Source organism: Peromyscus californicus, unplaced genomic scaffold (genome assembly GCF_007827085.1).
Source record: "Peromyscus californicus insignis strain IS unplaced genomic scaffold, ASM782708v3 Scaffold_17__1_contigs__length_78620276, whole genome shotgun sequence".
NCBI lineage: Eukaryota > Metazoa > Chordata > Mammalia > Rodentia > Cricetidae > Peromyscus > Peromyscus californicus.
Window position 1 is genome coordinate 56,245,361 of NW_026294469.1, and position 26,599 is coordinate 56,271,959.

The 26,599-nt window shown below is 42.0% G+C and overlaps 1 protein-coding gene across 6 annotated transcripts in view; it reads right to left on the reverse strand.

Moving 5' to 3' along the window:
• Positions 1-9,747: 9,747 nt before the first annotated feature.
• Ptpn2 (protein tyrosine phosphatase non-receptor type 2) overlaps positions 9,748-26,599 on the reverse strand; it is a 66,341-nt gene continuing 49,489 nt past the window's right edge. For 5 of the 6 annotated variants that reach the window (XM_052742395.1, XM_052742393.1, XM_052742398.1 and 2 more), the window contains 4 exons: positions 25,699-25,908; positions 22,938-23,090; positions 20,110-20,276; positions 9,748-17,533 (listed from right to left, as the gene is read on the reverse strand). In XM_052742395.1, coding sequence (XP_052598355.1) covers positions 17,338-17,533; positions 20,110-20,276; positions 22,938-23,090; positions 25,699-25,908 — 726 coding nt within the window. In that variant the 3' untranslated portion in view covers positions 9,748-17,337. The remainder of the gene's footprint in view (positions 17,534-20,109; positions 20,277-22,937; positions 23,091-25,698; positions 25,909-26,599) is intronic. The other variant, XM_052742394.1, reaches the window with a different exon arrangement.

Genomic DNA, 26,599 nt, shown 5'->3' on the forward strand with positions numbered 1-26,599 from the left:
CTGAACAGAATCCATGTCATTCAGAGCCGTGGCCTAAGAAGAGCAGGCTTCTCAAGTGGCCTGTGTGAGGTCAGGAATGAGAACTGAGTTCTGGCCTACCTTCTTAAACCAGGCACGTGATGACTGTTTCAGTCCTGGTAGGTGCCCAGTAGACTCAGACAAATTCAGAGGGCATAGGTGTCTGTCCAAAGCTTACAGCCAAACTTTACCCCAGCAGTGCAGAACTGCATTTCAGTCTTAGGAGAAACATTTAGAGGTCATTGATATCACTGATGGTTCAGCGATTAAGAGCCCTGGCTGCTCTTCCAGAGGACCTGGGTTCAATTTCTAGTTCCCAGGAGGTACAACTGTCTAACTCCATTCCAGGTGATCTGACATCCTCACACAGACATAGGCAAAACACCAATGCACATAAAAATAAATACATTTAAAAAATAAAGTCGGGCTGGAGATATGGCTCAACAGTTAAGGGCACTGGCTGCTCTTCCAAAGGTCCTGAGTTCAATTCCTAGCAACCACGTGGTGGCTCACAGCCATCCGTAATGAGATCTGGCTCCCTCTGCTGGCCAGCAGGCATACATGCAGACAGAACACTATACCACTATACATAATAAATAAATAAATAAATAAATAAATAAATAAATAAATAAATAAATAAATAAATCGTTAAAAAATAGAAATAAAAAAAATAAAGTCACGGATTTCAACAAACCTAGCCGTCTCTAACATTTGCTTGGGATTCGAACCTCTGTTTTCCTTGGTGTGCTCTGAGAGGAGAAGTGAAGACTGAACTGGCAGGAGCAGACAGGCATGGTGACACAAGCCTGTAACACCAGCACTTGGGAAGTGGACAGAGGAGGATCAGGAGTTCAAGGTGAGCTTCTGCCACACAGAGAGTTTGAGACCAGCCTGAGCTATATGAGACGCTGTGGAAGAAAATACCAACAGAACTTCAACCAACAAAACCCCACTGAAGTCCTGAAGATAGAATTGAGTTAGATTCAGCTCAGGTTCCTCAAACCCCAGGGAATCTTATATCCTCTTCTGGCCTTGTTTCCTTCTTTCTTGAGACAGGATCACTATGTAGTCCTGGCTAGCTGGAAACTTGCTGTGTAGAACAGGCTAGCCATGAACTCAGAGATCTGTCTGCCTCTGACTCCTGAGTGCTGGAATTAGAAGTGTGTACCACTATACTCCTCCCCCAAATATTGAACTACATAAGCAATAAACATACTCTCAACATAAAAAACTCAAAAGGATATAAATGTAAAACGCTCACTAGCCACCCTTCCTGTCATTTACCCCCATGCAAAGTGACACACTTCCAGTTTGCTGTGAGCTGGATTTATAAGTGAGTCTCCCCAACATGGGTGCTTGTAATCAGACATTTCTCTCCTGCTTGCCTGTTCCCAAATACCCGGCAGACCCTTCCCAAATAATTGACTTGGAGGCTTAATACTACTTATAAATGCTCAGGGGATAGCTCAGGCTTGTTGCCAGCTAACTCTTACACTTAACCCATATTTCTATTTATGCTTTTATGCTTTGCCGTGTGGCTCATGGCTTGTGACTTCATTTTCTACAAGTCCTGCTTCCTCGGTGGCTAGCTTGGGCTCCTACCCCCCACTCTCTTGACTCTACCCTTTTTCCTCCCATCATTCTCTCTGCCTTTCCACATCAAGTTGTCTCACCCAATCTCTTCTTGACCTGCTATCAGGCAATCTTTTTGTTGTTGTTGTTGTTTATTAACAATGAACATCATTCACAGCAGATGCTGGGAGCAAAACTCCAGTCCACTAGGAGAGTACTATGTACTCTTAACCACTGAGCTGTTTCCCAGTCCCCAGTCCCTGCCCGTTAGTGGGCACTTACACAATTCTTCTCAATTGAGAGTGCTCTCAAAATTGTCTGCATCCTCATCACACAATGGTGCCACTATGCTCTTTTCCCCTTATAGCCGTTACAATTTCACCCCAGCTAAAATAGCCTGAAGATGGCTGGACATGGTGGCACATGCCTTTAATCCCAGCATTCAGAAGGCAGGGGCAGAGCGAATCTCTGGAAGACAGCCTGGTTTACATAGTTCCAGGCCAGCCAGAGATATAGAGTTAGAACCTGTCTCTCAAAATATTATGTAGCTAATAATTAATGGTAGAGCTCAAAATGAGGGCCTAAACTAGCACTAATTCTCAAACAGAATTTTTTGTTTGTTTTTGATAGAAACTCATTGTTTTTCTTAACATTTAAAAATGCTTAATTTTGCCGGGCGGTGGTGGCGCACACCTTTAATCCCAGCACTCGGGAGGCAGAGGCAGGCGGATCTCTGTGAGTTCGAGGCCAGCCTGGTCTACAGCACGAGATCCGCAAAGCTACACAGAGAAACCCTGTCTCGAAAAACCAAAAAAAAAAAAAAAAATGCTTAATTTTGTTTGTTTTTGGTTTTGTTTTGTTTTGTTTTGTTAAGACAGGGTTTCTCTGTGTAGCCCTGGCTATCCTGGAACTTGTTCTGTAGACCAGGCTGGCCTCAAACTCACAGAGATCTGCCCACCTCTGCCTCTTGAGTACTGGGATTAAAGGTATGCACTGCCACCAAAAAAAAAAAAAAAAAAAATGGTTTGTTTTGTTTTGTTTTTTTAAGTCTGAAGTCTGCAGAGGTGGCAGCTCTCCAGAGGTAGAGGAGACAGATCTCTGTGAGGCCAGCCAGGGCTACATACTGTCTTTTGAGACACTGTCTCAAAAGGGGGGGGGGGGGGAGCAAAAAACAAAACTACTAAAACAACTGAAAATTTTTAACTTTTACCTTTTTTATTAAATAAGATTTTGTTCTTCAGTCTCCTGAGTGCTGGAATTACAGGTATGAGCCATCATACCTGACTTTTTTATATTGGAAAAAAAATTAGATATATTTATGAGTATTTTGCTTACATGTATGTATGTGTACCAAGTGTGTGCCTAGTGCCTGCAGAGGTCAGAAGAGGGCATTGGATCCCCTGGAACTGGAGTTACGGATAGTTGTGAGCCACCATGTGGGTGCTGGGAACTGAACTTGGATCCTCTGGAAGAACAACAAGTGCCCTTAACCACTGAGCCATCTCTCCACCCCAACCCCATATCTGGCTTTAAAAAATGCAAAAAAAAAAAAGTACGTGGCTAATGTGATAGCCTCAGCAGTCAAAAGTGCTTCCTATAAAGCCTGATGAACTGAGTTTAATTCCCAGGACAGACGGACAGACAGACAGACACATACACACACACAAGCACACATACACACACAGAGCGAGAGAGACAGAGAGGTAATAAATAAATGTATTAAATAAATAAATTTGTTATCTTGAGATAATTTTGAAAATCATCATCATCATTCAGAAAATGTTTATGGACAATGTCTTTGTCCATTTTTTGTTGTTATAACAAAATACCCGAGGCAGCAGGCTTTATGCATTAAAAAGCAATCTCAGCTCTAGGCTGACTGTCACATAATGATTCACTCTGAGAGAAGCTAATCTACTTTTAGGAGATCTCCTTCAGTCATCCCCCATGAGGCCCCACCTCTTAAAGGTCCCAGCAACCTCAGTACCCTCCAGCTGTCGTCAAGATTCCAGCATATAAACAGCTGAGGGACCGACCACCTGGAAGACACAGCAGCCAGACACCAGTCTTGCACTGCAGACCCCCCCAGATGCCTTCCTGTGGTATCAGACTATGAATGAACTCCCCTCAGGCCTGGGCCTCAGAAGCCAGCCTGCTGAACCACTTCGAGCCCCTGTACATCTTTCTTGGATGCGGCCCAAACTCCCGGAAATCTTCTGGACTTTGCTTCACATGTGGAGCATGCTCTGTTCTCCCTGACTTGCCATCTGTCTTCCCACTGAGGTCCCTAGCCAGGTACCTCCCTTTGTGCCTGCCCCCTGACTGCTGAACTGTATGTGGAAACCATCTCCCCACTCACATCAGCTCCTGGAGGCAGGATTTGAGGTCTCATATATACTCAAGCCATGCCCAGTTAGACCTCTTCTGTTGCCTGCGAGTCAAGATGAAGGACTCTCAGGTCCTTCTCCAGTACCATGTCTGCCTGCACGCCACCACGTCACACCAAGATAGTAATGACTTAAACCTCTGAAAACGTAAGCCACCCCAATTAAGTATTTTTCCTTTATAAGAGTTGCTGTGGTCATGGTGTCTTTTCACAGCAATAGAAACCCTAACTAAAGCTGGGCAGTGGTGGCACACGCCTTTAATCCCAGCACTCAGGAGGCAGAGCCAGGTGGATCTCTGTGAGTTCGAGGCCAGCCTGGGCTACAGAGTGAGTTCCAGAAAATGTGCAAAGCTACACAGAGAAGCCCTGTCTCAAAAAAACAAAAACAAAAAAAAAAAGAAACCCTAACTAAGACAGAAGTTGGTACCAGGGACTAGGGTGTTGCTGTGATATGTGACCATGTTGTGATATTTTGTTTGTGTTCTGATAAATAAATCTTGCTTGAAGATCAGAGGGTGGAGCTAGCCACGAGTTAACCATAGAGGTCTGGAGGTCCATACAGATAGGAGACAGGAAGTGATATGGCTGAGCAGAGAGAGGAAGTGATAAGGCAGAGCAGAGACAGGAACTTGGCCCTTTTCAGTCTGAGGTATCGGAAAGGAAAGAGGTGACTGGCTGGCTGCTCCTTGACTTCTCTGATCTTGCAACTTTTACCCCGATATCTGACTCCAGGTTTGTTTAATAAGACTTATTGGATTCATGTTTCATGACCATGCTTTTATTTTAAGAAATGTGGACCTTGGGACTGTGGATTGGGAAAGCAGTTGAACACTAAGTGCTGCTTAATGGGCTATACTAGGAAAAGCATGGAAGACAGTGGTGCTCGGAGTCATTGGACCCGTGGGGACTTGGCTCAAGATGTTTCCGAGAAGCATATTAATATGTGGCCTAGAGGTCGTTCTTGTGATATTTTAGTGAAGAAGAGCCTGACTAAGGCTAAGTGAAGGGTTCTGGATTAATTTTGTTGGCAGAGGAAATCTCAAAACAGCCTAGTATAGACTGCGGTGTGGTCATTAGTGGTAACTCTAATGAAGATTTATAATGAAAAGGAGCAAGCTGAGCAGGGTAGATTATAAAATGTAAAATTTGGGGAGAAAAGGAACACCAGGAAGTGGAATAGAGCTAAGTCTTGGGTTCAAGGAGATACACTGATTAAGAAATGGAATAAAGGGAGTAGTGACTTCAGGGCAAGATTTCACCCAGCTAAGTTTCCAACCAGTAAAAAGGAATTAAAGAAAAGCTTAGAGTTGACTGTGGTGGAACACACCTTTATTCCCAGTACTTGGAAGGCAAATAGAGGCTGGTGGATCTCTGAATTTGAGGCCAGCCTGGTCTACAGATCCAGTTCCAGAACAGTCAAGCTTAGGCAGTGAAGGAAACCATCAAAACCAGAAAGCTGGTGAAGATATAATTGAACAACAAGAGGGCTATGTTCCATCCCCAGCAAGCAGCAGAACTTGGCAGCTTTGGCCACGTGGTTTTATAGTTAAGCATAGAAGAAAGGGGTTATGGAATCTCCCTCAATAGCTTAGGAAATCTCTGAGGCCAGACATGTATCGGAGGTGTCCCTTAATGGAGGCCTAAAGAGGACATTCCATGAAGCTGTGAAGGCGAAGCCTGGATTGCCTTGAAGAACCCAAGATGTTGGAGATGTTATAGCCTTGGGATACTTGTTGAGAATAGCTGCTAACGTGGAGTGGAACTAGCCCAAGAGAAAGAAGTGTGTTGCAGTCAACAAAGCTGGAGGGAATGGGATATCTGAAGAGTGTTTTGACATCAGACATGGAGATGCAGAGTTTAGAGTTTGCCCAGCTGGTTGTCAGTCTTGCTTTGGTCCAGTTTCCTCACTATCCTTTTCCTCCATTTGGAACAGTAATGCATATCCTGTGCCATTATATGTTGGAAGTATGTGATCTATTTTTTTATTTTAATTTTACAGGGGATTAAGTTAAGAGATTGATGAGATCTCAGAAGAGATTTTGAACTTTAGACTTTTAAATAAATTGGGATTGTTATAGACTATGTGGATTTTTTGTTTTGTTTTTGTTTTTTTGTTTTTCGAGACAGGGTTTCTCCGTGTAGCTTTGCGCCTTTCCTGGAACTCGCTTTGGAGACCAGGCTGGCCTCGAACTCACAGAGATCCGCCTGCCTCTGCCTCCTGAGTGCTGGCATTAAAGGCATGCGCCACCACCGCCCGGCTTTTTTTTTTTTTTTTTTTTTTTTTAAGATTTACTTATTTATTATGTATACAGCATGTATGACTGCAGGCCAGAAGAGGGCACCAGATCTCATTACAGATGGTTGTGAGCCACCATATGGTTGCTGGAAATTGAACTCAGGACCTTTGGAAGAGCAGTCAGTGCTCTTAACCTCTGAGCCATCTCTCCGGCCCGACTATGCGGATTTTTGAAGTTGGACTGAATGCACTTTTGCATTATGATATGGCTACAAGCCTTTGGGAGACGGGAAGTGGAATGTGGTGGTTTGAAAGAAAATGACATCCAAAGGGAGTGGCACTATTAGGTGTGGCCTTTGTTGGAGTACTGTGGTCTTGTTAGAGGAAGCAGGTCACTATGGAGGCAGGCTTTGAGGTCTTATATATGCTCAAGATACCACCTAGTGTCTAAGACCACTTACTGTTGCCTGCACAAGATATAGTCCTGTCAGCTAGCTACCTCTACAGCATCATGTCTGCCAGCATGCCGCCATGTCCTGCCATGATAATAATGGACTGATCCTCTGAAAATGTAAGCCACCCCAAATAAATGTTTTCCCTTTTTAAGAGATGCCATGGTCATGGTGTCTCTTCACAGCAATAGAAACCCCAACTAAGACACTGGGAAATGTGTATTAACCATGGTTACTGCTTTACACGGTTGCTGCTTATTCCGGTAGAATCTGGAGGTGTGAACTGGGAGTCATGATTGTTTATTTTCATTGCCAAGAATCACAGAGGAAGCACACTTCTGGGCTGGTTAGTGAGGGCATTCTGAGAGAGGTTTAACTGAATAGGCCTACCCTGAATGTAGGCAGCACCATCCTACTGGCTAGGACTGACTGAACATGAAGCCTTTTTTTTTTTTTTTTTTGGTTTTTCGGGACAGGGTTTCTCTGTGTAGCTTTGCGCCTTTTCCTGGAACTCACTTGGTAGCCCAGGCTGGCCTCGAACTCACAGAGATCCGCCTGCCTCTGCCTCCCGAGTGCTGGGATTAAAGGCGTGCGCCACCACCGCCCGGCTATGAACATGAAGCCTTTATACTTGGGGTTCAAGGAAAGTATTTCTCCTTAACACTCAGAGGAAGGAGTTCTCAGGGCTGGAAGGAACCCTGTGCGCCTGCCATTATTGAGAGATAGTTAAAATTTTTTATCATTTAAGTTTGTGTGTGTGCAAGCCTGGAATACTAGTGCCCTCAGAGGTCAAAAGGCATCAGATTCTCTGGAACTTTATTTACAGGCTGTTGTGAACCACCTGACATGGTTGCTGGGAACTGAACCCAGGTCCTTCTGAAGAGTAGTGCATGCTCTTAACCGCTGAGCCATCTCTCCAGCCCTTGGAACATTCTGGCATTGGGCCTCTAACCACATGGTACTGTGGTTGGCTGCCTGATCTTTATTTAACTCATGGGGCCCAACTCGCGAGAAGCCAGAGGACAGGCTTATACAGGTGAGAACAGGACCTCAGGTGGACCTTTTGACAGTGCTTATCCATTGTCAATAGGGGAAAAAAAGGTTTGCCCACTGCTCTGTGTTACAGCGTCATCATTGTGACTAGAGAGAAGCCCTTGACATATTTCACTTGGGAGTGAATAAAGACGAGAATTGGTTAGGAATAGTGGACTCACATTGGAAAATAACAGCACCTGTAGAGTACTCTTAACTAGGTTTAAAGTGTGGTATGTGTAGCATAGGGTGGTAGCAGGACACTGCTTATGAGACGGAAAACGACTTCAGAGAGGAGGATTTTTGTGTGTGTGTGTCTGTGCATGTGCCATGCTGGAAGCAGAACCCGTTTGCTAAGCACGTGCTCTACCACGGAGCTGTGCCTGAAATGCCAAGAAATTAAGTGCTGCCTCAGTAACATTATAGGGAAGCAGTCGAGCCTCCTACACACACTGGCCAGCCTGCCTAGCTCAGTCAGTGGGGCCGGCTGGAAGGAGCATTCCTAAGAGGGTTAACTGAATAGGCCAGCTCTAAGTTTGGGCAGCACCATCGCACTGGCTGGGGCCCCCGGACTGAGTAAAACAGAAACGAAAAGCTCCAGGTTCAGTGAGGGATCCTGTCTTCGAGAGTGAGGAAGACAGCGGTAAAGTAGAGTCCTCTGCTGGCTTTCAATAGTGCATGCACCTACACATACCCCATATACCACACACACACACACACACACACACACACACACACACACACACACACACACGGGGGTGGGAGGGGGGAAGGTGGGGGAAGGAAGAAAATATACTGATGCCAACTTTTGGAACATCCATGGGAAGCTGTGCAGGGAACTGGTATAAATATGCAGCAGACCCCACACGGAAGGGAAGTCTCTGCTGTAATCTACACCAAGACAGAGACAGAAGGCAACAGTCTGTGTACAGGATAAGCAGTCTGTGAACAAAATGAGCACAGAGCTAAGTGCAGGAAGTAGGAAGGACTTTCAAGTTTACAGCGAATGCAAAGAGGGAATATAGGTCATGTTCAATTCCAGTTAGGGATGTGGAATTAGGGTTTGTAGCCCTGCAGGGAGATCTGGCCTGGGGTTTAAGAAGTTGCATGTAATCAACTTCAGGATATGATACAGACTTGTACAGAGATGAAATCAACCACAACCAATATGTTAAAACCAGAGGGCCAAAGATGGAATATTTAAAATTAGAACTGAGCAGGAGAAAACCCAGGGAGGTCCGTCTGAGGAGTCCACAGTATCACCATCAGAAGTTGCATGGGCTTTATATGACTACAGTGTAAAGTGAAGATCTTTTCTGGGCCATTTCTGGAGATGTTAAAATAGGTGCGGATCATGAGAGGAAATGATCAAGTGGCAATTCTGACATAATGGGAAGACAGCTTTCTGTGCTACTCTGTGGGGCTATAAGCTTTTTAATATAGCAGGAACTCAAAGTTACCCAGAAAACTTGGCATACAGGGTAAAAAAGAACATAAGGCAAGAAGATTTTTAAAGGATGAAATGGTGTATTTATGATTTACTACCTTGAAGCACTGCTCTGTGAATACTGCATGGTTTGAGTTTCTCCAGCACCAAAAGGCTTACAGTCACCTGATATTCCAAACCCACCACTTAGATGGGAAATAATGGAGAAGCCACAGGTGGGAAGGAATCTCTGAACATCTTTACATAAGGAAATGCTCAGAAGGCGGCACAGTGTCCAACAAAAGACACGTGAGATGTTAAAAGCCACATGGAACTGCTGCACTTACTGAACTGAATGATGACCACAAGGTGATACTATTAGGAAGATTAATGTTTCCCTGAGTGACAAGAGCAACAGTGTAACTTTTCTGGTGTTGCTTTTGCCAAGCCAGTACTACTTAGGACAGAAAGCCTACTGAAGGGTAGCTGAAGAAGCCAAGTGACCTGTATTTAGAACGGACTGAAATTTAAATGTTAATTTCTAGCTACAAAAAAATTAGAAAATATTCACTACTTGAACTGGAGATGTCCTAAGATAACACATACACACACACAAACCAACAAATCTATTTAATAAAAATATTTAATGCTGCCAAAAAGTATAAAAATACATTAGGAATGGCAGTACAATACAAAGTAGTCTCTCCTAATTTACTTCCTTTACATCTTTCTTCATTTCATACATGTTAAAAAACAATACATCAAATTAAAGGGTTTGCAAGTCTTCTGCTGGTGGTGTTCTTCATCCCCTGGATGTAAAGCTTACTTTGTAAACAGACAACTTGTGAGGCAATCTACAGGGTTAGCAAGCCTCACTTTAGTTTCCGGAGTGGGCTTCAGGTCTTGCTTTGCACATCAAACGTTCAAAATTTATAGCTGCAGAATAGTCTCAAGTCATGAATATTTAGGTGTCTGTCAATCTTGGCCTAAAACATAAAATAAGAAGTCATCTATTCAATTCATATTTACCACACACACAGATGTACACAGATACAAACATGAAAGGACTAACACTGAACTGAAAAGTCAACCAAAAACCATTCCAACATGTCACATCCAGTCACACTGAGTGCCTCCCCAAATGGCGGGTGTCCAAATAGAAGTAGTGGTGTGAGACAGACTGATAGGATGTACCGTAGTGACTCACTTCAATAATTACTGAATCTTTCAGGCCACCCTGTTTTATTCAAGAAATGACCTCTACACAATATACCAAGAGACAGACAAGTTTAAAAAATAATGTAGCCACAAGAATATAGCAAGATTTTATTATATGTGCTAGACTTACCCATACTTTGATTTCAATGCAAAAGTCTAATCCAGTTTGGACAACCACTGTAACACTGCTAGAAAGTTTAAATACAAAGTTTGGACAAAAAGTTGGCTTGTACCTTTAAGTTGGATTTTCAGCCTTTGTATTTTCTCCTGAAGGATAATACTAATGATTATGACTACTAAAGTAAGTAAAACATGACAGTTCAGTGCATTTTAATGTCAAAAGTAAAACAGAAAAGAGAGAAGGCATTTAAACAAAGAGACAGGATGTGACTGTTAAAAGCAGTAGTTTTTGCTGTATTTTACAATTATTTGCCAGTACCAAACCTTTTGGGAGGTTAAAAGTATTTCCATTTTTACACCAACTCCCTTACCCCACCCCATCCCACCCCCTTCTCTCTCCCACACAGAGGCTACCAATGTAAATGCTCGTTACTTTTGTATTGTTGCCGTGCATAAACAGGAAATAAGCAGATCTCCATCATTTAGGGTCCCCTCCCCACTCATGAGAATGAAGATTCTTCTTGTCTACTGGCTTGTCCACCAAAGGCAGGCAGCTCTACCAAGCTCCTGTGGTGCTCGACAGAGTCTTGTTTGATTTCTCAACACTGACTACTCATAGTGTTGTCATTAGGAAACCATACTCTTTAGATGTCAGCGGGTCACAGAAAAACCATGACGCTTATTTAAGAGTCCAGAACCTGGAACCCAAGTGGTTGGTTCTGACTGCAGCAGGATGTGGGATGTAATAGAAAGGGGTGAAGTTGGGGCTGGAGAGATGGCTCAGAGGTTAAGAAAGGGGTGAAGTAGTGCTTCAGCACAGACAATTTATGGTAACCCATGGCCACAAAGTATTTTAAAAGGGATTTTTCCCCCTTTCACTTCATGAAGCAAATTTGTTCGGATTTTTAGTTAAGAATGGGTTGTCTACTATTTCCTCATTTAAATGTCTGGTTTAAATAAATACTTGAAATAAAGAACAGTGGTGTGATACACTGAGAAACGCCTGAGTCTTGGAGGCATTGAAATCACAGCCTGGAGTTTGCATCTCAACTTTATCTGCACTAAGCTGGGTGATCATGCATGAGTTACTTCTGACTGACGGACGGTACTATCTAAAGTGTCATGAAATCTACTCAGATTAAGTATTTAAACTGGCTGGCAGAACTGCAGATGTTCAACATGCACACATTGTCACCCTTTCCTAGTGTTTGTTAAATACACATTTACTAAGAATAATAAAACTGCCACTTAAAAATAGACAAGATGTGGTTTCTAGAACTCATTACTTCTTTACAAATAGTGTTTAGAGGTAACAAAATAAGAGGAAATCGTTAGAATAACTTTTAGGAAATGACTTTCTTTGTAAGACTATAAATGTAAGTGGGCTTTTTAGATAGTTCTATTATATTTACTTGAATGGATCTTTACCACCTTATTTCTAACAAGGCAAGAATAATGGGTCCAGGCAAACCAAGTGGAATGAGCTGTGAGGGTGTCCTGGGTACCAGCCGTCTCCATGCCACTGCTGCAAACACTGGAGTGTTCCTCCCTGATCCATGGCGTACAAGCCCATGGCAGAGGGAAAGTCACACTGCATAAAAAGTTGGTTTGCTATGAGACATTGACAGTAGCATTCTATTGATCATCCAGGGCTAATCACGTAAGCCAAGCATGCTTTAAAGGAACTTACCCAGGCTTCCTCTCCTCAACTTTCCAAACTTAAAAGATTTTTTAAAATAGTCATTTAAAATATCAACAGCATCATGGGTCTGAAAAATCTATGCCTAATGAGTGACTACAAAGAATAATTCGATGCTTCTTAAAAATGGTCTCTGTAAAGAAAAAAAAAAAATCCCATGCAATTCTCCTTGTTGCAGCCCCAAGCAGGTAAGGTAAAAAGTAGATAACATCCAAGCAGACCCTATAGGTGATGACCTCACAACTCACTGCTCATATCCACTGTGCATCTTACAACCAAGCAGAGCTCTAAAGTCAGAACTCACTCTCTGGACAGGCGGCCCAGAGATGGTCAGGGCTCTTTTAATACTAAATGTCAGCCTTCATCAAGCCCCTCAGGTAGGCCAAGCTTTCCACTCAAGCACGGCTCACAGTGGCAATGGCACCATACTGGGGCAGTGACAGCAAGGAAGAGGCCCACTGGCAAAGGACCATGGGTCTCCCCTGTAGCCACAGCTGAGAGAAAGCACTTGTACAGGATGGCTTGAAGCTGTCCTAGGGCCCAGGAAGGAGCACACTGGCCGTGTAGCACGTCCCTGACTGAGGACTGACTCCTAGGCAGAGCAGGAATGGAGGAAGACACAACATGAGTTCCTCCTTCCATACTCAGTGGGACAATTATAGAGCTGTAATTCCAGGTATAAATGCTACATTGTGTTGATACTGTCTGATAGAAACTGAAGACCAGCCGGGCGGTGGTGGTGCACACCTTTAATCCCAGCACTTGGGAGGTAGAAGCAGGCAGATCTCTGAGTTCGAGGCCAACCTGGTCTACAAAGTGTCCAGGACAGCCAGGGCTGTTATACAGAGAAACTTGTCTTGAAAAACCAAAACCAACCAACCATCCAAACTGAAGACCAGTATGAGGAAGAAATGGCATTCGACCCAAACAAGTGAGTTCAAGGAAAGGATGAATAGAACAGGTCTCCTCTGGGGAAAGCCACTGCCAATAACCAAGGCCTGCATTTCAAGTTATGAGACAACAAATTTAATGAGGAAAAACATTTAATTTTGGAAGGGAAAAGGTATATACAAGATTCTGTGACAAAGAAATATAAAGGAATCTTAAAAATAAGAGACTTTATTAGCTGTTGGCATATAAACAAAACGTGCATTTCTGTTGGCACTTAGTCCCAAACTCAACAGACGGACCAAGTTCAGACAGATGGAAGCCCTCACGAGCCCTGTGAAGCTTCCTACCAGACACCAGACCACACAAAATCCATGCCACGTCTACATATGCTGCTCATCAGGACCCAGGGATGGCCCTACTAGAAGGAAGTATGAATGGATCTTGACTAAAAGCCTGAACTCTGAACATTTAAAGAAACATGCTACACTTCTAGGGACATCTGGTTAAAGACTACAGTTTTAAAACAGTCTCCTCAAGATTCATATTTGGGGCTGGAGGGATGGCTCAGAGGCTAAGACTGCTCTCCCAGAGGTCCTGAGTTCAATTTCTAACAACCACATGATGGCTCATAGCCATCTATAATGGGATCTGGTGCCCTCTTCTGGCCTGCAGGCAGAACACTACATACATAATAAATCTTTAAAAACAAAAGATTTATATTTGAAAGCTGTGTGCAGCAGCATGTGCCTATGGTGTTAGCTGCTCAACAGGCTGAAGAGGAAAGTCATTTGAGCTGAGGAGTTTAAGGCCATGCTTGGGAAACAGCAAGACATTGTCTCAAAACAAAACAAAAAATGAATGAATAAACAAACCCACCCAACAACAACCACAAATGAAGATTTGTATCTGTAAGTAAAAATGAAGGCAGTGTAGTTTTTTAACCTGTGAAATGACTTGATAGGCATATCTAGAAATGTAAATCTGTTAAATGAATTGTATACAATGGTCAATAAAGTTGCTTTTACTGCCATCAAGTTCCAGTCTCTATTTTGAAAGGACTCAACAGGAGTCTTTCTGTGCTTGGCAGGAAATGGTAGTCACCACTCCAGGAACTGGTGCAGAGAGCAAGGAAGAGAACCAGAGGCTGTTCCACATCGTCACTAAAAATGTGGACATACTTTTGAATTTGTAACATCAACTCTGGTTTATTTAAGACAGAAGAACAAGTCTAGTGCATGTGAAATGAACGCGGGGATTAGGATGCTTTCCTCTGATGCACCTGAAAAGCACAGCTATTTGAATAGAAATGGAAAAATACATCTCACTTTTTCTTTTCCTGTTCACTCTTAGGTACAAATGCTAACACATAATGAAATGGATAAAAAGAAAGAACCAAGATGTGGAAAGCTGACAAATGTGTTAAGAGTCTCTGCTGAACTTGACAGATGGTCTCTGCATATGCAAACATTTAAAAAGAACTGTTTTCACACTTTATGTTTGAGCAAGCATAGACAGAAACCAGTGAGCAGATATAACACGGTACCTGGTTAACCTTGGAAAGGCATAAGTAACCGCAGGTGTAGCTACTGATCATGCATTAAAGCAAGGCAGGAAAAGATAGGAAATAAGGATTCTTTTCTGTAAATAATAAGCCCCTTTAAAAATACCTTTTCTTTTCCCAATTTATTAAGAAAGAATTTGATTAAAGTCAAACTATTTCTAAATTAGTTAAAATCAGTAAACACCACAAGGCCAATGCACACAGTTCAAAGATGTAGAACCCCCAGAGACCACTGACTTCCCTTCTCTGGCTAGCACCTAAGACGGCATGGTGTCTCACCAGCACAGCTCACTTCCTACAAGGCCAGGATGATGCCCATGGGCACTGTGATCCAACGCCATGTACACTTAGTAAGCAGTACAAAAACGTTATTTAAAGCTGCTGCTGTTCAAACTCCTCCTTAAAGATCTGCTCAGGAGAAAGAAAAGCCCTGCCAAAGGGCCTGAGGATCTGCTATACCAAATGTGTTCTCAGAAGCACTCAGTGCACACTGAGAAGCAAAGAGAGCAGTGTTCAATGCTATCTCTAGAAGGCACATCCTGGAAAGGGCTGGGTGCAGCCTTATTGGTATTTTCTTGTAAGAAGCTGTTTAAGCTGAGGCTATCTTCAACTGGACTCCTTTCTTTCAAGCCAGGGTCTCAGTGTGTGTATCTCTGGCTGGCTTGGAACTTGCTATGTAGACCAGGCCAGGCCGGAATTCACTGAGATGGCCTCCTAAGTGCTGAGATTAAAGGTGTGAGTCACCTTGCCCTGTTTGAACTGGAATCTTAATAAAGCCTACTAGGCTAACATAACACACTGCATTTTGGAAAAATAAGCCAATAAATAAATAGCACTCAAAACCAATAACCACCTATTCTAAAGCATAAGAATCTTGCTGTTTAAACAGGTGTAATGCAAACTGACAAGAGGAAACATCCTGCTTACCTGTTCTCCATTTCAAAGTTACAGGACATAGTAATACTGAATCAGACTCAGACATTCATTACATGATCGTATTTAGTGTGCAGTACCACCTACATCCCGCTTTCAGACTTTCGGTAAATTTACCACATTCAAGACTGATTCTCAAGGCCATTCACAGCTCCTAGCTATACCTACAGTGTTCAAAATGCATTAAATTAACTGTCTCATTTAAAGTAATTAAGCCTTATAATGCAATTTGACATGATATATGAAAGACACAAAGCGGAGATGCTGTCCTAGTGGTTTGGAACATCTCCACTGCCTGGGTAATGTTCCTGAAATCCAAAGCACAGACTATGAGACCACCAAAACCCTGTTAGTGGTTATATGCTTCAAAAAAAACCCATTACAAAGGTAAGGGACAATGTGAGTTTGTACACCAACGTACTATTTATTGAACTTAGAAAGAACCTGAATTTTTTAACTTCAAAATTTCAGTCTAATGGGCTAAAATCCTATGTATAAAACGCTGGCTCCTTTTACTTACTAATCATAAATTATCCTGTTCAGGTAATTACATTAACATTTTCACAAAAAAGGAAAAAAAAAAGAACAGTGTAAGTCATGCATGGGCTTTACTTTACAGAAATCAATTTCTTTTCTTTTAACCACTTCAGTTTTTTGAGACAGTGTTTCTTGTAGTCCTGGCTGGCCTTGAACTTGTAATCCTTCTGCCTCTATCTCCCAAGTGCTGAGATGACAGGTTTGCACCATCACCTATGGCTAAGAACCAATTTCTCATTCTTGGTGTTTTCTGACCTCCCCTCCAGCGCCTCCTTTTCTACTTCTATTTTAAGATAGGACCTTGCTATGCAGTCTTGGCTGGCTTCGAACTTTTGAGTCTCTTGCCTTAGCTTCCTGAGCACTGTGTGTGCCATCACATCCTGCAGAAAACAGGATGGTTTTTGTTGTTGTTGTTGTTGTTGTTTAAACTAAGTCTTGACCAACTGTCACTTGACTATCACAGAAAGGAAAATTTTCCCTCAATGACATGTTTAGAAAAATTCTGTTTCTTTGCTTTTCTTTTTAAAACAAGATAAACCATAAAATACAAAAGAAATAAAACTGTGTAGTAGAAATAGCTCGCTCATAGTTTCAACTGCCTCTATCAAACTTCTATTCAGGAAAGGGAAAATGTATCCGGTATACAACTGAGTCAACATACAATTTATTTTTCTATGGTAACAGATTTTCAAGTTGAATTTTTAAAGTACATTTAACTACAAAAGTAAGATTAAATAGGTACTTATAAAATATATTTACCCTAAAATGGTTAAGCATATAAAGTTGTAATGCCCATTTCAACAGTACATTACACATTACACACATCATTTAAAGGATATTTTCTTTCCATTAATAATGTAGAAAAAACACACAATGTTTATTGCTTATATCAAGTGCAGGTTAAAATCCAGAAAGCCTCCAAAAGCCAATCCTTGTGATAAAGGATTTCTCAACATTGGTTAGTGAAACCATGATGCTCGACATGTGTGAACACAGCTGTAAGATGTAACAGTTTTCAACAAGCACGTTTGTCTTTATTTTGAGTCACTGAAGTTTGGGTCTCAGAGGAACCTGCAGTGATGAGTCCTGAGATGTTGGGCTTGTGACTAAATATCCCTTACTGGTTGGTGTCTAGTCTACTGCAACGTTTTGGGGTATGAGGCATTTGCTAACAAACCCTTGAGATTAATGTAGCACTCACTGTCAGCTACTAGTGCAGAAAGGTGCTGGGTGAAACTGTTTATTTACAGCACATTTCACTGAGAAAACAGTGTCCAGCCAACCAAAGCGCCAACCAAAACGACTGACACAAACCCCATCCTAGTGAGAATAGGTTGCCAATATAACCACCTTTTTCTTTTTCGTTCAGTTTCATTGAGCCTCTGTTTCATCTGCTGCACCTTTTGGGCTGTGGTAGCCTTTCTGTCCTCTCGAATACGTTTCCGGAGAATACTGTGAATAGACAGAGACAAATTAAAGTGTCTGCACAGCAGGCCTTAATTACACTGACACACGGGCCTGGCCACCAACCAACCACAGACATTCTCACAGTGTACATCTCCTTCAGACAATGGAGCAATCAAGGGAAAGCCAATTGATCCACATGCCATGATACCCTCTGACAACCCGGGTATAATTTCTGGTACACTGATTGTAACACTTTACCAGGACCTGAAGGTAAGTCAGACATTTTTTCAAAACTGCCTGCTTCCTCCTCTTTCCTCTCTCGCTTTCCCAACTAGCTAAGAGGGGACAGACTGGAGGTTCTCCAGCATCTGGTCCCTTTTTGTTACAGCACACAAAAGCTCAAAGTCCTTTGATAAATACTCTTGACTATTTCTATGAATGCTCTGTTTGGAGGGTGCCTACTCTTCTGTTTAACCACACAAATTTCTAGCTGCCATCTTCCTGTCAATATGGAATTTTATTTCACTGAAAGCTCTCTGCATCCAGGGCAATCAGTCCTGGACTCACAGAAGAATGGTCAATGTCAACATGTCAGCCACTGAACTCTTCTGCTAGACAAAAATGATCACAAACCCCATCTCTTTTCACTTACATATGTGACAGCAAACACCTGACCAGCTTCAGTCTTGGCAGTGATTTTTTTAAGTCACAGCACTGAACATTCATCCTGATAAAAGAAAATCTTGACTGCCTTTTCAGTATCTATTAGATCCCAAGACAGTTCCTGGTCAAAATGTTTAACTTGAATCTAACTAAGAAAAACAATGATTAAAGAAATCCAAACTCTGAGACATTCTCAAAGATCATGTGACAAGCAAAGGAGAAAAGGTGTGGAACCTCTTCCAGACTGGGGATACCACAGCATCACCTCACTAGATACAAGCATGAGCCCTGACTAGATGAAGGACTCCCGACTTATTTTTAGAGACAGATCTCATTATGCAAGCCCGGCTATCCTGGAACTTGAGATTCTCTGGCCTCAGCCCTCTGAGTGCTTGAGTACAGGTATACACCTCTGAGTTTCTTTTTTAATTTAATTACTGTGCTTATGTGCATGCTGGGAAGGAGAGGGAGGGAGAGAGAACCTGTAGAGGTCAAAGGACAACTGTGGGAAGTCGGGTATCTTCCTCTTATGATAGGATTCAGTGATTATTTGCTGGCCATCATTTAAAAACAAACAAAAACCCAAAGACAAGGTTTCCAGGCTGGCCTCCAATTCAGTGTGTAACTAAGGATGCCCTTCAACTTCTGATCCTCCCGCTTCCTCAAGTGTTGGAATTACTCATCCACTTTTGTAAGTGGTGCCAGAGATGTAACTCAGGGCTTTGTGCACATGAGGTAAGCTACATCTTCAGTCATGAACTGTATTTTCTTATTAACATCGAAGTTGGGATCATAATAAATAAGCTGTGTACACCTATATTGCTAAGTCCTGTGGAGTCTTGCTTGTCTTTTTCCTTTTCTTTCTTTTTTTGTTTTTTTTTTTAGACAAGGTTTCTCTGTGTACCCCTAGCTATCCTGGAACGCACTTTGTAGACCAGAACTCAAGAGATCCACCTGCCTCTCTTTTCCAAGTGCTGGGATTTTAGGTGTGCTACCAATGCCCAGGTGTTTGTCTTTTTCTTTTTTCATTTCTTTTTTTTCTTTTTTGGTTTTTCAAGACAGGGTTTCTCTGTGTAGTTTGGTGCCTGTCTGGGAGAGATCTGCCTGCCTCTGCCTCCCAAGTGCTGGGATTAAGGTGTGCGCCACCGCTGATTCTTTTTCTTATTACTTATTAGATAAACAGCCTCGCTTGCCTATGTGAAAGCTGTCAGAATGCTTACTACTACAAGCTGGGAAAGGTATTTGCTAGAATTTGCTCTAAGAAATGAAAATTCACCACAACAACTCATAAGTAAAAAGATCTAAGAGTACAAATAAGGAAGCCAGCCTGCTTTGTGTGCATATTTCCTTTTGCCAGTATACCAGGAGGAACAACTTTTAAACTTTTGCTAGTAGTCTAGACTACTAAAGCCATTAATAAGGAGTTAATTTGCTCCACTAAAATACATCTTTAAAATATAAAGGCACAAGTACCTGTACATTGAAATGTTAGCTTTTATAAGATGCAGGCAAATACTTTTCCCCCTGATGCTTAGGACTGAGCCCAGGGCATTGTGTATATTGAATGTAAGTTCTGCCACTGAGTTATACTATACCTACAGTCCCGGGGAGGTGAATTTTAACTAATTTCTTTCTTTCTTTTTTTTTTTAAGTTTTAAGAGACAGGGTTTCTCTGTGTAGTCTTGGCTGTCCTGGAAATCACTCTGTATACTTGGCTGGCCTCAAACTCACAGAGTTCCGCCTGTCTCTGCCTCCTGAGTGCTGGAATTAAAGGAGTGTACCACCACAGACCAGCTCGTGCTGGCTTTCTTAATAAGGCAGTAAACTCTTTGAAAACATTTCTGTCATCAAACACCACCCAAACACTTTGACCTAAGTAAAAGATCTGTATTATTTCACACATCCAGAATTTATTAAACAGCCTCATCCTTCTTAGTAGGTCACCACATGGCACATACCTCTCACTGTTCTCTTCCACAGTGTCTTGCATCTTAGAAGAAAGTCCTGTTAGTTTTTCCTCTTCTGAACCTATTCTCTTTCCATTGTACTTTTCAGTCATTGTTCTGTTTTGTGAATGATCACAAACAGGAGACAAATCTTCTTTGGAGAGTTCTCTCCACCGTTTCTAGGTACAGAAGAGAAGTAGTAAGTGTGGAATAATTTTTTTGTACACTTTGAAGATGCATCACTTGGATTGGCTTAATAAAAAGCTAAATGGCCAAGTGCTAGGCAGATTTTCAGGGAAGAGAAAATGCTGGGAAGGAGAAGGCAGAGACCCAGGAGACAAGGAGGAAGCAGGAAAGGAGGATGAACAACAGTACATAGATGAGGTAAATGAGCCTCGGGACAGCACATAGATTAGTAGAAACAGGTAAGTTTAAGGTATAAGAGCTAGCTAAAAACAAGCCTAAGCTATCAGCCCGAGTTTCATAATTAATAATGAGTCTGCATGTCATGATTGGGGGCTGGCTGGCACAAGAGAAAAACTCAGGTAACCAGATGTCTCTCTCATTTCTTAGTTTTGGAAGTTGTTTTCTGTACACTTCCTGTTTACTCAAGTAATATTTTATTCTTCTTGGGGCTCTGATGGAGATTGAAGACTAGATAGTTATAGTTTTACAGTTTTCCTTGTTATCAAATTCAGAAAATAAACTTACACAAGAGATTTAGTTTATAAGGTAAAAAAAAAAAAGCTTAATTTGTTTATCTAAAAAGATGTTTTGAGGTCTAAAAAGGCACTTTTAGGGTGGTAATACAAGTTATAATAGGTATAAATATAAAACTTTGAATTCATCAAGATAGGATAGATAATGGAGTATTTTCTCCAAATACGCCAAACACAGGTGGACTGGACATTGTAAGTAAGGTTCTTGTTTGACAGTTGTTCTCGATGTGTGTAGTGCCCTTTGTTAGAGCTGATGTCATCCCTTTCTATTTAGACGAAACCTGGTTATTGTTCTCACTGTGCATGGTTTTACCGCGTAGGGTTAAAGCCTTTCCTTTTTATTTAGACAGAAAGAAGGAAGGGCTGTGGAACAGTTTTTTTGTTTTTTTATTGGTATAATCTTTTTGTATACTGTGAAGACGTGTCACTTGGATTGGTTTAATGAAAATCTAAATGGCCAATAGCTAGGCAGGATTTTCAGGGAAGAAAAGAAGGCTGGGAAGAAGAAGGTGGAGATGTAAGGAGACCTGGAGGAAGTAGGAAAGCAAGATGGGCAGTATGTAGATGAGGCAAATGAGTCTGGGCAGCACATAGATGACTAGAAATGGGTTAATTTCAGTTATAAGAGCTAGTTAGAAACAAGCCTAAGCTATTGGCCAAGCTTTCACATTTAATAATAAGTCTCCATGTTGTGACTGGGAGCTGGCTGGTATGACAGAAAAATATCCAGCTACAAATAAGCAATAAAAATTGTTTTCTTGCCGGGCGGTGGTGGCGCACACCTTTAATCCCAGCACTCGGGAGGCAGAGGCAGGCGGATCTCTGTGAGTTCGAGGTCAGCCTGGGCTACCAAGTGAGTCCCAGGAAAGGCGCAAAGCTACACAGAGAAACCCTGTCTCGAAAAAAACCAAAAAAAAAAAAAGAAAAAAAAATTGTTTTCTTTAAGTCTGCAAGTTGCAATTATTCAATATAAGGCAGAAAACAGAAAGGTGAACCTGACAGTGACCTTTGTCCTCTGCACATATGTACACTAGCACTTGCTTGAAAGCACAAACATGTACACATCCATAAAAATAATCACATAAAGGCAGGCGGTGGTGGCACATGCCTTCAATTCCAGCATTTGGGACGCAGAGGGAGGCAGACCTCTGAGTTCCAGGACAGCCAGGGCTACACAGAAGAAACCCTGTCTTGAAAAAACAAACAAACAAAAACAACAATGAAAAATTCTTGAGCATGTCACTGCCAGACAAGTAAGGACTACTCCTGGTACTTTACGTCTGCCATAAGACTGGAAGCTATTCAGATATAAAGACAAGCACCTACAAAGTAAATATTCTTTACGCCCACACGAAGACTTTAAAAAAATTATTTCCATTATTTTTAATTATGTGTGTGTGCATTTAGGTATGTGTACAGGAGTGCAAATGGTGTCAGGGGATCCAAAGGTCTTGGATCTCCTGGAGCTGGTGTTACAGATGGTTGTGAGCTGTTTGACATGGGTTCTGGAAATAAACTAGGGTCCCTCTAGAAGAACAGCCAGTGCTTGTAACTACTGACCGCTGAGCCATCTCCCAGACCCCCACATGAAGTGTTCACTAGGATAAAGGTTATGTTTTCTGACTTATTTCAATATTTAAATGCTTAAATCCTTCCACATGTAAAAATTTAATGGAATCTTGTTTCCACTAATGCTCAGTATATATGAGCCTACGTTCTTAAATTATACACACAATTTTTTTTTAAAAGTCAGGATCTCAATATAATGTACCAGGCTGGCCTTGAGCTCTCAGCAACTGGCTTACCAACTCTGCCTCCTGAATGCTGGGAAGTTTTTTTGTTTGTTTGTTTTTGTTTTTAGTTATTTCGAGAGAGGGTTTCTCTGTGTAGCTTTGGAGCCTATCCTGGAACTCGCTCTATAAACCAGGCTGGCCTCAAACTCAGAGATCTGCCTGCCTTTGCCTCCTGAGTGCTGGGATTAAAGGCATGTGCCACCACTGCCTGGCGAATGCTGGGAAGTTTTATAATTTCAAGACAGCCAGCTGGTCTACCAAACTGAGTAAGGAAAGAATGCGGACATAGATGGAGTCTGGTTACCTAACATTAGTGACAGTGATTTACCTGTATATTTGAATCTCCTTGTGTGTACTTTGCTCCTTCTATTATGGCCATATAGGAGAATCTGAGCTGGTCTGGTGTCTGAATAAGTCCCATTCGATACTTTCTCATATTCAGTAATACTTGTTTCACATTAACACCTTCTCCTTTTTCCATCTGCAAGAAAGTCAAAACCAACTTGTCTGAGTCCAGAAAACAGAAGCAATACAAGGTCACTGCTCGGACCTTAGCTGTGCTGTGGTTCTTCTTAAAGAAAAAATGATTTGACACATGGTGGCAACCACCCATTATTCTTACACAGTCAAAGAATTACAGTCATAACCATAGAGGATGTTGATGGCTCACAGGCAGCTTGTACTCACCCCCCATTCTTATATAGTTTAGGACTACCTGCCTAGAGATGGTAATCCTCACAAGTGGGCTGGGTCCTCCTATACCAATAGTAATCAAGATACATCTCTACAAATAACACCAATCTGATCTACAGAATTTTTAATTGAGGTGTTCCTCTGAGATGACTCTAGGCTGTGTCAAATTGACAGTTGAAGCTAACCAGAACAGAAAATATCATTAATTCACAGAATTTTCATAGTAACCCTGGGAAGTACATTAATTAGCCTTGGCTTTTAAATGAGAGATGAAACACTTACCCATGAAAGAAAAAAAAATTTAATACGACACGTGAATTTAACTGAAGGCAGAAGTTTCTAATTCTGTATACAAAGCTACCACAAAGGGGGTGGTGGTGGCATGTGTTTAGAGACATATTCTCGTGTTGCCCAGGCTAGCTCAAACTCCAAATGTTCTTGTTTCTCTTGTCTCCATCACTTAAGCATGGGATTAGAGGCATGTACCACCACATTGGCTTAAAAAATATTTAAAGTCAGATAACAATTTGTGGGAGTTGACTTGCTCATACCCAGTAGGATCTGGGGTAGAATTCAGGCCATCAGGCTGGGCAACAAATATCTTAACCTGCTCAACCAGTCTGCTAGCATCCAATTTTCAAATATATTTTTAAAAAATTATAAATTATATTGTGCATGTATATATGACGTATGGATGTATTTGTGGAGGCACATGTACATGTGTGTGGAGACCAGTGGCAGATGTCAGGTATCTTCCTCAATTGCTTTTTCTTTTGAGACAGGGTCCCTAATATGTAGCTATGGCTGTCCTGTCCTGGATCGTGCAATGTAGACCAGGCTGGTCTGGAACTCAGAGAATCTTCTCCTTCTGCTGGGGTTAAAGGTGTATACCACTACACCTGGACTTCTTTCTTGTTTTTTTTTTGGTTGTGAGCCTAGCCTTTAACGGCTGAGCCATCTCTCCAGCCCTTCTTTCTTGTTTTTTAAGACAGGTCTCAATGATCTGGTCAGTGAGTTCTAGGGATCCACCTGACTCCACTCCCCCCAAGTTCTGGGATTACAATTATGTACCACTGTGCCTGGCTTCTAAGTGTATGCTGGGAATCTGAACTTAAACTCTCTTGCTTGCCATCTCCCCAGTTGAGACTGGGATTTCCTTTGGAGGTGGGATCTTACTAGGTAACCCTTACAGGCCTCAGATGCCGAGATGATAGGCACACACTAACTACTACATCGGTATTTTTTTTCATTTTGCAATTTCTCTCTCTTTTAGGTTGGGAGACTTAATTTTATTCTCCCTTTCTTGGATAGGGTCTCACTCCTTAGCCCAAGTTGTCCTCAAACTTGAGGCAAAATTTCTGTGGCAGCTTACTTAAGTGTTGGATGACAGGTTCAACCCATGCCTGGCTGAGAAAAACTTCTTAGAAAATCTTTGGAATTGTTTGGGACATACTCATATACCAGCCAGGAGATAAACAATGGAAGCTAGAGATTTTCTATGAGAAAGTACAGGTTTAACCTAAAAAAACCTAGAGTTTTATGTGCACCTCAAGTTTCAGGAATCCAATGCTCTCTTCTGACCTCCTCAGGTACCAGTCAGGCACATGGTACACATACATATTTGTAGGGAAAACACACACATAATTTTAAAATCCTTTACAAATGTTTATCAGCTTGGTGGCATGCATGTTTAATCCCACAACTAGGGAGGCAGAGGCAGGTGAATCTCTTGAGTTCAGAGGCCAGCCTCATCTACAGAGTGAGTTCTAGATATAGCCAGGGCTACACAGGGAAGCCCTTCATTGACATAAAACCATAAAACAAAGCAAAGCAAGCCAGGCAGTGGTGAAGCACAACTTTTTTTTTTTTTTTTTTTTTTTTTTTTTTGGTTTTTCGAGACAGGGTTTCTCTGTGTAGCTTTGCGCCTTTCCTGGGACTCACTTGGTAGCCCAGGCTGGCCTCGAACTCACAGAGATCCACCTGGCTCTGCCTCCCGAGTGCTGGGATTAAAGGCGTGCGCCACCACCGCCCGGCTGAAGCACAACTTTGATGCCAGCGCTCATGAGGCTGAGCTAGGCAGATCTCCATGAGTTCGAGGCCACCGTGGTCTACAGAGCAAGATCCAGGAGAGGCACCAAAACTACACAGAGAAACTCTGTCTCGAAAAACAAAAACAAAAAACAAAGCAAAGCAAAAACACAAAACTGGCCAGGCAGGGTGGTGCACGCCTTTAATCCTAATACTCGAGAGGCAGAGGCAGTTGGATCTCTGTGACTTTGAGACTAGCCTGGTCTACAAACAGAGTTCCAGGACAGCCAAGGCTATTACACAAAGATCAAACCAAACCAAACCAAACAAGCCACCCAAACTGAAATGAGGTCACCAGGGACACTTACCAGAACAAGACAGGTATCTACAAGAGAGAAGGTACCAGAGCGCCCGATGCCTGCACTGCAGTGGATCACTGCAGGTCCGTGGTCTGGGTTCAAGGAACCAGATTCTCTAACTTTAAATAAGAAATTTAGGAATGAAGCTGGTGACTCAGGAACTCCAAAATCTGGCCAGGTAGTATAATGAAAGTGAGATATTGTTCTGGTTTCACCACTCTGAAATGTGAAAATCAAGGGGAAGTTAGCTCCCATTTTTTAAATAATTTTTTTTTAGATTTATTTATTTTATGTATCCGAGTGCTGTATCTCCATGAACATCTGCACACCAGAAGAGGGTATCAGATCCCATTATAGATGGTTGTGAGCCACCGTGTGGTTGCTAGGAATTGAACTCAAGACCTCTGGAAGAGCAGCCAGTGCTCTTAACCACTGAGCCATCTCTGCAGGCCCTTAATTTTTTCTCTTATACACACACATAATTACTGCTGCAGAAACATGTTTTGGAAACATGTGAAAACAAAAATACTCGAGATGGGGCTACAGCAGTGGAAACAGCGCTTGCCTTATATATAAAGCCCTGGGTCATATACCAAACTCTGGCTGAATCCCTAGCAGCACATAAAACTGGGTGTTGTGGTGCATGCCTGTAATATCAACATTCAGGAGTTAGAGATAGGAAGATCAGAAGCTCAAGGCCATCTTTGACTATATAGGGAATTTCAAGGCAATTCTGGGGCCTGTCTCAAAAAGAACAACCAAACAAATGAACAAAGTAATTAGGTGAGCTATAAAACACGTGAGGATCATGAAAAACTGGACAGGAAGAAAACCAAACCTTGGGCCCTAAGTATATAATAATGTAGCTACATTTTCTCTATAGGGAAAAACAAATTTTCTAAGAGCAACC